Source organism: Hermetia illucens, chromosome 1, assembly GCF_905115235.1.
Source record: "Hermetia illucens chromosome 1, iHerIll2.2.curated.20191125, whole genome shotgun sequence".
In the NCBI taxonomy this organism is placed as follows: domain Eukaryota; kingdom Metazoa; phylum Arthropoda; class Insecta; order Diptera; family Stratiomyidae; genus Hermetia; species Hermetia illucens.
Genome location: NC_051849.1, coordinates 15333290 through 15348693, shown reverse-complemented (window position 1 = coordinate 15348693; position 15404 = coordinate 15333290). Strand labels below are relative to the sequence as shown.

Here is a 15404-nt window from a genome sequence, read left to right as displayed (position 1 = left end):
TGTCCACTGCCAAACCGCCACTAATCAATACTTCTATCAGTACTTGTACCTTGACTTGTCTAGTATTGCTCCCATCTAGATTCGGGACGACAAACGCTTTAGTATTTTGTCTAAGGCCGAGGGGATAGCATTGTTTGGAATCGGTGTCTAGGGATAATGTTTTTCACTGTTTATTTAACATCGAATAAGACGATGCCGGAATTTGACGTAGGGTTGATGTTCTGGAGGACGTTGTCTTAGGCGCTGAGAGGCGGATCCTAGTTTGGGAGAGACTTCAATGTTAGGGCACTTGAATATGGTATTCCCCACCCAGACTCCTGAAGGCTCGTAGTTTTAAACGCCGGATCTAGATCACTGTTTCGGCGCCAAAGCCGCGTAGTACGTATTCCCAGTGTAATCTTTGCGTCAGAATCACTGGTATATTGGTGGAAGGCTGGCGAGTTCTGAAAGACTACTTGCCAAGCAATCATCAATACATCGCGTTCATAGTGGTTGACGCCACCTATCGGTGTGCATCAGACCGGAACTCTTCTCTTGCGTGGACAGTTACGAAGATGAACATCGGAAGATATGTCGAAGCTATTAGAGCAGGTGGAACGGCAGCCTACGGAGCTTCCATGCCCAGGATGGCAGTGAGACGTTGCAAACCTTCTATGTATTGGTGGATGGTGGGAATTTCGGAGCTCCCGAAAGAGTGTCACAATGTCTACATCACCGGAAGGAGGCATGCAGCACAATGACAGAGTACAGATCAGCGAAAAAGAATCTGCACAGCGTGATAAACAGACGCCGAGGCAGCCATTTCTTATGAAAAACAAGAAGGCGCCAGGACCCGATGGTATCCCTGAGAGGTATACAAACTGATGTTACAACATCGGTCAGGAGGACATTTTTCTCTCCCGTTGGAACGTAGCGAGGTAAAATCGACCCTAGGTGGCATCTGCATGCCAGCCACTTTGTATGATTTATACGGCCGGGAAGGTGTTCGGAAAGTTCATTAGGAGTACAATCTGTGAAGCAATAGGTGCCGCCGAAAATTTATCCCTAAGACGGTTTGATTTTAGAGCAGAGCGATCCACAGTAGATGCGTGGATGCGCTTCATCAAACAGTGGCAGACAGCTGCTCAGCTTCATGGATGGTACCTTTCGTAGAAGAAAAGAGGAAAGTGTCCGGATAGCTGAGTGGTTAGAGCACAAGGCTGTCGTACGGAAGGTCGCGGTTCAAATCTCGCTGGCGACAGTGGGATTTGTATCGTGATTTGACGTCGGATACCAGTCGACTCAGCTGTGAATGAGTACCTGAGTCAAATCAGGGTAATAATCTCGGGCGAGCGCAATGCTGACCACATTGCCTCCTACAGTCTACTGTAGTGTACCGTTACGGTCTTGAATGAAGTGCTCTAACACACTTCAAGGCCCTGATCCAATATGGATTGTTGTGCCAACGATTATTATTATTAAAAGAGGAAGGCCATAATGGCCACCTATTACCACCGTGTCTCAACTGACAATGACCCTTAGCACTTTTACTGCCCGCAAGGTGAAACTTCATGGTGTGGCCGGCACTGGGCTATGGCAAAAAATTAAGAATAGAAGCGCCAGGATGTCAATTTAAATGTTCAATGGCAAAGTGGTAGTTGAAACTGCTTGTAATATTGCTGTCTGCCTGTTCAATGAAGGGCACTTCGCTCTCATGAAAATCATGGAAGAGTTAGATGTGACTATAGGAAGCCAATGCTTCAATGCAATGGAAAAGAAAAATGCAGAAAAAATTGCAAAGCCAGAAGCCCAAGCAGTAGCTGTAACAAAAGAAGCGAGGATCTCCCTTAGAGAAGCCGAGAGAAGAGCCCAGGAGGAAGCCATCGAAGCGGACGAAGTATTGTACGGTCCTGGAACTGATTTAGACTGGTAAGAATCGTTTTAATCAAGTTTTCATAAATAATTCTCCGCTTTTTTAAATCGATTTATCTTAAAATGCCGTTTTTTGAAGCCGGCGGACGCTCCTCAGGGCGTAAAAATAAGGGAAAAGAACAGCTAACAAATGCCATTCTTGTGTGAACTTTTACGATAATTACAAGTGTCCTGAGTACTACGAATTTTGGTTTTTATGTTTCAGACCAATCGGAGGGCTGCAATCGTTCGTTCGTCTACGTTAAGCGGTTTTGTGACATAGAGGAGGCTGGGGAGGGGCTGGGAAGCTCTTTTTTTAAATTGAAATCAAAGATGTGGCCAATAATTCAGTTTAAACAATAAATACCTAATTTGGCAATTTTAGCCTTGCTTTGCTTCCGAAAATCGACCTCATTTAGACCCTTCTACGCTGTACTTCCCTCTTAATTCTGTCAGATGGAAACATATTTTAGGTATACTAGACAATGCACTCCACGTGCCAAGCTATCTCTTACGGATATTGGGGGATTATCTGCGAAACCGCTCCCTGTTCTATCAGACACTAGAGGATCAGAGGAGGATGGAGATAACGTCGAGGGTTCCGCTTCTTATGATAGCCTGCAAAGACTCGATATGAACAGTCGCACTTGGCCGGTAATGCGGATGATATTGTCGGAGGCACTGTTTAATATTCGCAAAGCAGAGTTGATACATTGATGCGATGGGTAAGCGGATTGATGACTGCTCATGGTTTCAGCCTGGCGCTGGAAAAAATCGAAATAGACATCCTTACGAAAAAGAGAATCCCAACCCTGTTTTAAATATCGATAGGCGTGGGCTGATGTTCTTGGCAAGGAGGTATATCTTAAGCGTTTTGTACAAGTACATAGATAGAGAGCTTTGCCTGTGCTGTCTGCCTATCGCACTGCTTCTGGACCGAATGTCATAGTGATCGCATTATCCTTCTTGCTAAGGAGCGTAAAGCCTATATGGCTTTAAGACTCGAAAGAGGTTATTGCTCGTGAAGAACGACAATGAGTGGCAACTCTCCTGGCATTGACAACTTGGGTGCGTGGCTAAAGGGAAAGCATGATGAAACCCAGTTCCTAAGTGGGCACGAAAATTTTCAGTCTTATCGATACGAGATTGGCAAGGTACAATTTCCTGGCTGTATGTTTTACTATGGGTTTGTGGACGACGCTGATCACAACTTTTTTTTCTTGTGGAAGGTGGGACTCATCAACAATTTTATACAAAAACAAGGTAGGTGTATTTAGATAACATTGCCAGAGAGATGTTAAGGAGTGGAGCCATGCTGGGCATTGCGTTCGGGTTCTCATTGTTGGAAAGTACGAGGGTAGTTTAATAAGTCCTTAGAATGACCAACGGATGGCACGCGAATCGTCCTAAATCATCTGTTTTTAGTCAGCACCACTCCCGACTAGATATATAGTGCAGTCACAGTCCACATCTTCTGAGTTTACGTGTTTTTATAATCAATTGAAAAAAAATTGCTTCTTAAAAAAATGGAAAAAAACGAGTTCAGAGCGGTAATAAAATATTTTCATTTAAAGGGCTTAACTCCATATGAGATAAAAAATGAATTACACTCAGTTCATGGCACATCTGCCCCCGCCTTAGCAACGCTTTATAATTGGGTAAATGAACTTAAGCATGGTCGTAAATCAACAAGTGACGAACCACGTTCAAGAAGGCCCGTAGAAGTGACTACTCCCGAAATCATCAATCAAATCCACGATATGGTGTTGAAGGATAGAAGATTAAAAGTGAGTGAGTTAGCTGTGGGCACAGGGATATCAAGAGGTACAGTTTTTTCAATTAGGCATGAGAAAGCTATCAGCAAGATAGGTGCCGCGTTTGCTCTCAGCTGAGAATAAACGAAATAGAGTGGTCACCTCTGAGGCTCTTTTGGCGCGCATAAGTTGGAATCCTGAGGAATTCTTTCATCGGTTTGTGACTGTGGATGAAACATGGATACACCACTACACTCCTGAGATGAAGGAGCAGTCAAAACAGTGGATCGGCACGGGTGAACTAGCTCCAAAGAAGGCGAAGACCGTAAAGTCAGCTCGTAAGGTTATGGCTACAGTTTTTTGGAATGCCCGTGGAATTATCCTTATTGACTACTTGGAGAAGGGTAAAACAATTACCGGTGAGTATTATGCATCATTATTAGGGCAGCTGAACGATGAAATTAAAAAAAAAGACGACACAAAAAATTCTTTTTCATCACGACAACGCCCGAGTTCACACGTGCTTCGTTTCAATGGCTAAAATTGAAGAATTAAAATTTGAATTCGTCGAACACCCATCGTATTCACCAGATTTAGCCCCCAATGACTTTTCCTTATTTCCAAACTTGAAACAAGTCGGGAAACCGGAAGCTGGACGCTTCAGGTACGAAAGGTTTTGTGTATTTCTAAGTACGTAGCACGTAATATATCCATATATTATGTGAGAGTATCCACTTTCGGATGATATTGACATTCATAGTCTTCAATTTTCAAAGAAGCAACAATTTTGAGGTATTATAACTTTGTTAGTAATAGTGCGATATCCACCAAACTTGGTAAGATCATGCTCTATATTATAGCCTATATCACTGCAAAATTTCATGGTACTAGGATGAACTTGAGGGGGGTTTCTAACAAGTTACAAAAAATTATAGTACTATTATTAACTTTATTTAAACAGATATCGGCATGGAAGGTATTTCGGAGACCAGGCACTATATAGTGGATGCCAGGCACTATATAGTGGATTTTTTTCAGATTTTTCGGTTTGGTAGTTTCTGAGAATGGCCCTCTTAAAGAAGTGATCACTTTCAAACCCTCGCGCTCCCCACCCTTCCAACGAATGTCAAAACTAAGATCGGCTTTGAAAAGTACTAATCGAGACCTTTAATTTGATACCCCACATGACTATATTTGATGCATGTATGGGGACCACCCCTCCCCCCCCTTAAATTCGACGTAAAAGGATGTAATTCACTGTATGCGTGAGCATTTACAGTTCCCACCTTTCTACCAAATTTGGTGTCAATTGCTATAACCGTCTCCGAGAAAAATGTGTGTGACGGACAGACAGACAGACAGACAGACATCCAGAGAACGGATTTACACGTGCCAAAATAGGAGGTATATACAACTATAGTTGTTACGCAGCCCCAAGCCTCACGCTGGAGGAATTCATCTTGTTGCTTGATAAATTATCCTTTGATGCCAGGCGCTATAATCACAAAGTAATTGCCGGTGATTTCAACTCATGAAGAATGAGGAAGCAGAAAAACAAATGCAAGGGGGCAAATACTGCTGGAGACATTCTCGCGTCTAAATGTCGTACTTGCGAACTCTGGAGGAGCCAACACATACCGGAGACCCTTATCAAAGACTTGCAGTGGCATGTTAGCGAAGAGTACACACACAGCGATCATCAGGCTATTGTCTTCCAAACCTCGCGTAGGAATTATATGAAGCCACCAAAAAGAATAACGATGAGCAGGGTAACTAACAAATTCGATGAAGAAATGTTCAAGGAGGTACTTCTAGATGACACATTATTATCGGGAAGCGCACAAGAAAAAGCTTTACAGGTCGCGGAAAAATTGCAGCGGGCATGTGATGCTTCTCTGCCACGTCGTAGCGCTTTCCGAAAACGAAATCCCAATTTCTGGTGGAATTCAGAAATTGAGGAATGTCGGAAAAATTGCCTCAGAGCTAGGAGATGCTCCCAGCGCAGGAGAAGTCAACCTGAATTCGTTGAGCTACACATGCAATACAAGAACGCGAGGAAAAAATTGCAAGTAGCTATCACGAAGAGCAAATCCGAACATTTCAAGCGGATGTGTACCGAAGCTGATTCTGATCCATGGGGTGGCGCCTACAGGTCTGTAATGTCATCACTGAAAGGCAAGCGCTCCTGTCCCTGTTGCCTGTCCAAAATTACTATAAAACATAGTGGACACTCTCTTCCCAGAGGATGTGAACTACACAAATCTGCCTCAAGCCGACGAAATTCCTGAAGTGGTAGAAGAGGAAATTTTTGATGCAGCAAGGAAGTTTGCTGAAAATAAGACCCCAGGGCCAGATGGAATCCCGAATATCGCCCTGAAAGTGGCAGCCAGGTCAGCACCAGGTATGTTTGCCAAAGTTTTTACGGCATGCCTTAGAGAAGGAGAATTCCCCGAGAAATGGAAGCTGCAAAAGTTGATACTTATTCCGAAACTGCGCAGTGGTGACACTCGATGTAAAAAATTCATTCAACACTGCAAAGTGGACGAAAATCGAAGAGGCTCTAACCAAACTACAGGCTCCAAAGTACATTGTACGCATCGTGGTTGCATTTCTTCTTGCGATTCGGACGATGGAGAGAAATTATTCCCAATGACGTGCGGCGTACCACAGGGGTCTGTCTTAGGTCCCTTACTGTGGTTAATTATGTACAATGGAGTGCTGACGCTACGCCTTCCTAACGGCGCAACAACTATTGGCTTTGCGGACGATATCGGGGTAACAATAGTGGCAAAACGCTTAGACGAGATCGAAATCTATGCAAATGAAGCGATATGGGAGATCAATTCCTGGTTGAAAAAGTCCGGTCTATCACTTGCTGAACATAAAACGGAACTAGTGCTAATCAGCAAAAGAAGGAAAGACACGACCGTGAAAATTAAAGTTGGTGAAAAAACAATTTACTCCCAAGAGTCGCATAAATATTTGGGAGTAATGATTGACAAAAGGCTCAACTTTAAAAAACACATTGAGTGCGCTGCAACTAAAGCATTTTCCATCGCTGTAACGATCTCGAGGATACTACCGAACATTGGTGGACCAAGACAAAGTTGACGTCGTCTTATTTCAAGGGTAGTTAGTTCCGTGCTACTCTACGCAGCTCCAGTTTGGGCAATCGGGGAATCTATTGTATTTCGACGGCAACTAGCACGGCGAGAATCCATCGCAAAATGGCAAAAGAGATGAAACGAGGCACAAACTGGCCGTTAGACCTACCGTATCATTCCACACATTCGAAGATGGATGGAAAGGAATCACGGGGAACTAAGCTACGAGCTAACACAGTTTTTAAGTGGACATGGAGGTTATCGGGCTTATCTTTATCGATTTGGACACGACGAGTCACCATGGTGCCCAAGATGTGGTAACGTGGCTGAGAATGCGGAGCATATTGTGTTTGAGTGCCCAAGGTTTACAGCACACCGAACTAGGCTGGAGGCGATCGCAGGCAGGCGCTTAACACCTGGAAATATAGTGGAGTTTATGTTGGAATCAACGGAATCAAGTGGTAATTGAGCTGAAAATGATTCATCAACAGCTAAGGCATGAAGAACTGCGAAGAAAGCAAGAAAGGGAGCGAACAATAATGCGCCGCAGTTAAGAACTGATCCAGCCCCACGATGCAATGCTTATAGCAGTCCCGTGGGGAGAGTGGAAGAAGAAGGAGGTGGTTTTAGTGAGTAGAAATCTCACATAACTGTATGGCAGGAGCCAGCAGTAGGTTTTTGAACCTTTCCACCTTCCAACGATGGAAAAAAAAAAAGACACACAGACAGACAGACGGACAGACAGACAGACAGTAAACCGATTTTAATAAGGTTTTGTGTTTACACAAAACAAATTTACTGAAAAAAATTGTTTTTATACTTTATTCTAAAGACTGATTGAACTACCCTCGTATATTGAGCTCGACCGGTGTATGGACTGGTTAGCTGGGGCCTCCGAACTACTATCAGTTACCTTCATCCTCTCCCCTCCTGTTCATGAAAGAATTTCCTGATTTGAAGGCTCTCCAAGGCGGGAGAGCTAGCACAAAAGAATGTGACAAACGGTTGTGGGCTACTTATCTGACGAAGAGGTTCACTTCGTACCGCTTCGGGAGTCCATCACTGCGCAAAGGTGTTTGCCTATCCTACCCCATAAGGCAGCTTAGTCCTGAGGCCCCTTACATTTTGATAATTTAATGAAAATGACACTAAATGTGATGTCGAGGGCGGTGATCTTTTCGGAAATTTGCAGTTCTCAGTCTTTGTATCCCCAAATTGAGAGGAAGTCACTATTCGTTACAATCATCATCATCATCAACGGCGCAACAACCGGTATCCGGTCTAGGCCTGCCTTAATAAGGAACTCCAGACATCCCGGTTTTGCGCCGAGGTCCACCAATTCGATATCCCTAAAAGCTGTCTGGCGTCCTGGCCCACGCCATCGCTCCATCTTAGGCAGGGTCTGCCTCGTCTTCTTTTCCTACCATAGATATTGCCCTTATAGACTTTCCGGGTGGGATCATCTTCATCCATACGGATTAAGTCGATTCGTTACAATACTGATGTATATATAAACGCCCACATTCCATAATCCATGATTTCAATATTAGCTGTTAACTTATTAGAGTCTATATTCATATTTTATTCAAGCTTTTCTGTGCCAATTAACTCCCGTAAACACACATGATAAACTGAATATGAGAATAAAGTCCAGTTCCCGTAGTGCAGAAAATGTTTATGTTAATCAAATTGATTAATAAACTTTGCGTTACTCATTCATCCCGGCAAATTCCCAATGCTGGTATTCTATTTTTAGCAGATCTCCCCAAATCAGGTTCCGTCAATTATTATAAGACTATCTGCATCTCGTCAGGAACTGCATCTGCATTGTTTATTGTCTCTGGACGGGTTTCCTCTGAATCCATTTTTGGTGTTTCAAGAAATTAGCATCTGTTCTGAGGGGGGTTGGTATGTCAAATATTTCCAGCCAATTCGAACATTAACAAGCTTTTGTTACTAAATGTTTGCCTTTCCAACTAACAATATCTTGTCAAATCAAACATGCAATCAAGCATGATCCTATTTGCATAAATTTAGCGATGAGAACGGAGTATGCAGCGGAACCATGTGGGGTCTATTTATAAACGTCATTACGGGGAAACCACACACCTTAAATATTCGCACGATCAATATCGATAGTGGAAGCAAAAAAAAAACAAAGCTAAGAAATACCTGTAAGGAGAAAACGACGTATCTAAACATTACCTTGACTTCATTGCAGATTTCGAAGCGCTTATCTCTGAGTACGAGTTGTTCAAATTTTTTGGCCAACGTGATGTGATGACGAATGTACTTTTGTAATCCACTTATGCCATAGTTTCTTAAAACGAACCTGGATCCATAAAATATATGTTGATTGATATAAGATACTCATGAAGGTGTTATTGGAATAGTAATGGAAGAATTGATGATTAATTGGTTGGAACAAGATACTTATTGCATGAGTATCTTGAAGGAGAGAGGTTCTGTTGGGGGGTAGGGTTCATGTTAAGTATATTAATTTATAGTCTGATACCGAACAGGAAAATAATGCAGTATCTATGTCGTGAGATTTTTTCGCGTTGCGCTGTCTGCAGCAATAGGATATGATCTGCACTTTTTCCAAGAACACCTCATTATATAAATGCTCGCTTCAAGCTCATTGATCCTCAACAATTAGCACGTACTTACCACAACTTGAGAGATCGGAATCTTCTACTCAATGGAACTCCCCAGTGACGGTAGTCAATGGCTGAATCCGAATATCCATGTTTCAGATACAACGGATCCACGACCAGGGCTGATGTGAGGCGGATCCGATCTCGCACCCACAACGTGGAGCAGTCGAAATTCGTGAGAAGCCACTTGTTGGGATTTGTGTTGAATGAATCAGCATATTCGATGCCCTGTTGCGTCCAATTGGCACCATTAGCAATCCAGCATGTCGGTTAACAACGTTCGAATGTGTTTGAGAAAAGAAGAACGGCCATGAAACAAAGCAGGTGTGAAATACTTTTCCGTTCAGTCGGACGTCATGCCGGGTTCGGGACTTACCTTCAGCAATGGCTTCAGTTCCGGGCAAATAAAGGCGTTGCCTGCATAGGCTGCATCCACGTGTAGCCAAACTCCTGGAAATCGCTGATGAATCCCGGCACCAATTTCTTCGAGAGCATCAAACGCACATGATCCAGTAGTGCCCAGGGTCGTTGATACGAAAAATGGCACCAAACCTTGGAGTTCATCTTCTTCCATAGCCTGTGTGGAATTTGTTTCTATTTGAGTCAGAGATGTTTAGATTAAACAATGAATTTAATTAGTCTGTATCTGCTAATCGGTGATTAGTTTGGTCGGGGTGAGAACTTGGTTGTTCACGTTTACTGAAAAGCGGTCAATGTGTTTTCCTTTCTAGAATTAGATTACTAAGTGTTAGCCAGTATTAGATACATGACCTTCACATAGATCACGAGAAATTATTTCAAAGGAAGTTCAAGAAATGAACAGATGACTGCCTATTAATATCCACTATATTGGATTCAGAATAGATTGCCAATAAATTATGAATGGAAAAATTTGAATCCGCTTTGGGAAAGTTACTGGCAAGCATGACCTTTCTGGTCATCAAGTACATTCTTTAATTCTTCCGCTAAAACTGTCAAACTATTATACATAGACACAAGACCCTAAAAAGGAAGTCCGGGTCCGATGAGAAAATTGTGCGGGCACTGTATTATTCCTTTATTCCATTAAAATCCCTCTCCTGAACCCCCGAAAAAATTGCGAGCCGGGGGGTTATCCTCACTCTCGTCCTCCTCTAATTAGGCCTGCAATATGGACTTAAAAACTGTCCACCTTCATTCTTGAAATAAAAAGGCTTGACAGGTTCCTGAACGAAACAAGTTAGAATACCCAAAGCTGGACGACAAAAGGGGTAACAACATCCACCGCATTTGTTTAAAAAGGGCGACACAAGGAGGTACTCCAGTACCAAGAGAAAGGTCCATTCAGAAGAAGCTCATTAACTATTAGATCTCCGCCAATGCCAAAGATCGTAAAAAAAAGTAGAGGACAGGTCAAGGAATGCCAAAAATGAAGAACTATTTAAAAAGAGTAATCCGGTCGGGCTGGATGGAGAGCGGAGTCCTGATTCGGAGGAATTGTGTTTCACATAACTTGGTGGTAAAATAATTAAGCTGTCCGAGTTAATCAAGGACAAGCACAACGTTTATCGACCTATAAAGAATATGGTAATAGCTATTAGTATTAGTGTTGCCCCAATAGTATTCCAGGAAATTCAAGTGACACCGTATTGTCATCAACTTGTCACTAAACGAGGGAGTGCGGGAAAAAGATGCGGATCTTCTAGGAAATCAGTAGGCATCGAAGAGGAAAAAAGACGTACTAGAAAAAGGTGGGAAGAGGCAATTGCTATCTCCAGAAAGAACAATCTGTCGTACATATTGTCAAAGAGGACATTAGTGACTCCAAATGCCTATTGTGCCAAAGAAAGGAGTTTATGTAGGGGGGCTAGAATTGCGAAGACAAAGTTGGAAGCGGTCCTCATCACTAAGCGCTCGAAGAGAAATTACGTTCGCACTAGAAATGGGAGTCATATCATCACAAGCCGGCGATCAAATACTTGGGGATGATGATATATGCCAGACTCAATTTTAAGAAGCACGTGGAGCATACATGTGAAAAAAACATCCACCACGAGCATGGCTCTAGCAAGAATGATGCCGAATGCAGTTGCAGGTTGCTTCGAAGTTCATCTTGCTATATTATCTAATGCCCGAAACTTCTTTTTCCTAATTATTAGCATCACAATGATATGCACATTCCCATGCTAGCGTGCAATTAAACGCATTTTGACCAACGGATCGGCGCAGGCAATAGAGAAATTTCGTTTTAGTGTTACGAAAAAGGGTGCTTCTGCGCGTGGAGGTTGCATATGCTTTGTTTCGGATCACCACATGCTGATAGCAGCTGACCGAGGTACTAAGAAAAGTTGAATAGATTTTTGGTGGATTTGAGTAGCTTAACTGACGAAAAATTTTCTTTGAGAACCGTGAAAGGATACGTCCGTAAGAGGCTATTTTTCCGGCTACAAGGGAAGCTAGGGGTTTGGATTATTCTGATGATAAAGCGAAGTCAAACATAGTTGCCCATGAAGTCTGTGTGATTGTTTTCGGCTATTGAAGTTGAAAAGATTTGAGCGAGAGAGATTTCGGTGTTGGCCATTCTCTCTTTACTACTCTACGGATCATTACATTTGGATTGTAAAGTTCATTGTTATGCTAGGTCTTTTAAAACAGTTTAACTTTTTTGATCTGAGATTGGTAAATGGTAAAAATTCTTCAAAATGCTATGTTTTCTACTGCTTGCTTGCTTTTCCCTTTGCAGTCGAAATAGCATATTCAATTCCATCGTTTATTAGTTTTACATCAGCCACATATTTATCGGGAATTGGAACTCCAACTGGTATCCCTGATTGTAACTGCAAATGCGAAGAGGACTTAAATATCAATGGTCAATCAATCAACTTCCTGAGGGGTCTTTAGATTGTAAGGAACTTTAACACCATTTGAGCGTCTGTATAAAATGCCGGAACGTGTTTAGCCTTCTTCTTCTTCTTCAGCCTTTGTCCCGTTCACAAGCGGGGTCGGCTCGTCGTGATCGGCTTCGCCATTTGGCTCTATCGAATGCCTGATCTGGGTGCAATCTCGAGGCTTTCAAATCCCCATCCAGCGTATCAAGCCACCGTTGCTTAGGTCTGCCTTTTGGTCGTTTACCATCGACTTCGATATTCAGACCAATCTTGGCAAGTGAATTCTCATTTGCACGAACTGCGTGACCATACCATCGAAGACGCCTCTCTCGCAACTTTTCCACGATCGGTGCAACCCCATAACGATCGCGGATATCCTCATTTCGGATGTGATTTAAACGTGTCACGCCACTAGTCCAACGTAGCATCTTCGTCTCCATTACCGCAAGACGCCGTTCATTGTCTTTTATGGTCGGCCAACACTCAGAAGCATAGAGAGCGACTGGACGGACGACATTGCGGTAAATTTTAGATTTGAGATGTCCGTTGATACGTCGATCACAAAGGACACCAGTTGTGGAACGCCACTTCATCCAGGTTGCGTTAATGCGTGAAGCAATTTCATAACGCAGTTCCCCATTGGCTGCTAGCGTTGACCCGAGGTATTTAAATCGCTCAGTTCTGGGCAGCTCACTGCCGCTGACAGTGACTGTGCCTGTTTCATGGGGATCGGTCGTCAAAAATTCAGTTTTGTTTAAATTCAATCTGAGACCGCGTTGCATGAGGCGATCATTCCATTTTTGAACAAGTTGCTCGAGATCATTTTTGCTATCAGATGCTAGGAAAACATCATCTGCATAAAGCAGTGTGTAGGGCGCTGGACGTTGGATATCTCGTGTGATGGTGTCCATAACAAGGACAAAGAAGAGTGGTGAGAGGGCACTTCCTTGCTGAACACCAACAGAGACACGAAGCGGTTTTGATACACCCGCCATACTTCGAACTTTACTTTTCGGATCGTGGTAGAGCAATTGAACCCAGCGCACGAGTTCTTCTGGCACGAAGTGTTGTCGTAAAGCATACCAGATGAGTTCGTGTGGTACACGGTTAAACGCTTTCTCTAGATCCAGAAAGGCAATGTAAAGAGGGCGATGCTTCTCACGGTGTTTCTCCATGAGTAACCGCGCAGCGTGTATTGCGTCAGTAGTTCCGCAGTTCTTGACAAATCCGGCTTGATTCACGGTTACTTCAACGATTTCGCGAATACGGTTGTCAAGAATGCGTTCAAAAATCTTCATGGTATGGGAAAGTAACCGGATCGGACGGTAATTTGAACATTCTGCTGGGCTACCTTTCTTTTTCCATATTGGAACAGTGGTATTTTCTTGCCAGTCAGATGGTGTTCTTCCTTCCTGAATAGCCCGGTTAAAGAATTCACTGAGCCACAGTGTTGGGTCCCAGCTCTTCGCTTTCCAGAGCTCAGATGCGATGTCGTCAGGTCCTGTTGCTTTCCCCGATTTCATTCGTTTTATTGTCTCCTCGACTTCAGTTGCGCTGACTGGTGAAACTGCTCCAAATGTCGGCAATGAGTGTGGAAGTGGAGGATGAGCAAATTCTTCAGTTGAAATCTGCTCGAAGTATTCTCGCCATCTATCCGTTGCGGCTCGACGGTTGGTAAGCAAAGTACCGTTCTTGTCATTAACACAATAGAAGTGTTCGATATCCTGTGTGCATTCATCACGGCTTTTAGCAAGTCGATACAGATCTCTCTCGCCATCCCGAGTGTCCAGTTTATCGTAAAGATTTTTGAAATGGTTCGCTTGGGTGACAGCGACCGCTTTCTTTGCTTCCCGGTTGGCATTCTTATAAATTTGCCAATTATCAGGCGTTTTATCGTCGAGAAATTTGTGGTAGAGGCGTTTCTTTTCACGGACCTTCATTTCAACATCATCATTCCAAAGCCAAGTATCTCGGTTGATGTATCGCTTACCCGGCCTGGTGACCCCGAGGGTTGCAGAGGCCGCTTTGTGGATCGTGTCTTTCATTTGGTTCCATGATTCTTCCACATTCGTAATGGTTAGCAATCGTATGAGTGAGACCGTTTCTTCGTTCTTCTCACCAAATCGCCACCATTTAATGCGCGGCGGGCCAGTGCGTTCCTCACGCCGTTTTATCGGTGGCTTAATTCGCAGGACAGCAATCAACGGCCGATGTTGAGGTGCGATGGTCTCATAGGGAACGACTTTGCAATCAGTGACAGTGGTAAAATGTTGGCGTCTTATGAGAATATAGTAGATTTGCGTTTTACTGTTCCCACTATAAAATGTGGGAAGATGAGACAATCGTTTGATGAACCATGTATTCATAAGTACAAGGTCATGAGTGTCCGCAAAATCGATTATACGCTCGCCACCTTCATTGCACGCTCCGAACCCCTTTCCCCCATGGCACCTGTTACCGTCCGCCTTTTCACCCACATGACCATTAAGGTCGCCTGCAATGATTATGTCATCGTCAGCAGGCACGTGACAAGTCTTTTCATCGAGAAGTTGCCAGAAGGCATCTTTCTCGGCATCAGGTCGACCTGTCTGTGGTGCATACGCGGTGAAGAAGTGAATAGTGCGATCAGCTGATATAATGGTGAGCTTCATCAGCCGATCATCCAATCGTTCGACTTCTTTAATGGCATCACGGAAATCCTCTGAGATGGCAATGCCAACACCATATTGAGTATGTGGTTTACCAAAATAGAGAAGTTTGTAGCCATTTTTACCGCGTTCGCGTTCAATGTCGCAGCTTTTGGCACTAGACCATCGGGTTTCTTGCAGAGCGCAGATGTCAATGCACCTTTTCCGAAGGGCTCTAGCGAGTTCCTCGGTCTTTCCAGTTAGGGTACCAACATTTAGCGTGCAGACACGTATTTGCTTTGTTCGTTGTGTGCGGACTAACTTGCTTACGTCCTGACACCGTCCATGCGTCAAGAACCCTTGCCCATTTCTCGACAGGACCGGGGCCCGTCCTGCCGCGTCGACTGAGGTGGACGCCCTAGCACATCTCCGAGGCTTGTGATTCAATCCGATCATCATGTTTGTAATGACATTCTATGCATTTTCTTGGTCGACCTGTCGCGGG

At 43.6% G+C, this 15404-nt stretch overlaps 2 protein-coding genes across 3 annotated transcripts in view; one reads left to right on the top strand and one right to left on the bottom strand.

Annotated features, from left to right (window-relative positions):
* LOC119646854 (ribonuclease P protein subunit p25-like protein) overlaps window positions 1-15404 on the top strand; it is a 152042-nt gene that overhangs the window by 89218 nt on the left and 47420 nt on the right. The gene's annotated exons all lie outside the window — the stretch shown is intronic.
* The window catches only part of LOC119646852 (tyrosine decarboxylase), a 54580-nt gene that overhangs the window by 3839 nt on the left and 35337 nt on the right, over window positions 1-15404 (bottom strand). The window contains exons 7-9 of the mRNA XM_038047473.1: window positions 9782-9982; window positions 9419-9633; window positions 8954-9080 (exon numbers count right to left, since the gene is read on the bottom strand). Coding sequence (XP_037903401.1) covers window positions 8954-9080; window positions 9419-9633; window positions 9782-9982 — 543 coding nt within the window. The remainder of the gene's footprint in view (window positions 1-8953; window positions 9081-9418; window positions 9634-9781; window positions 9983-15404) is intronic.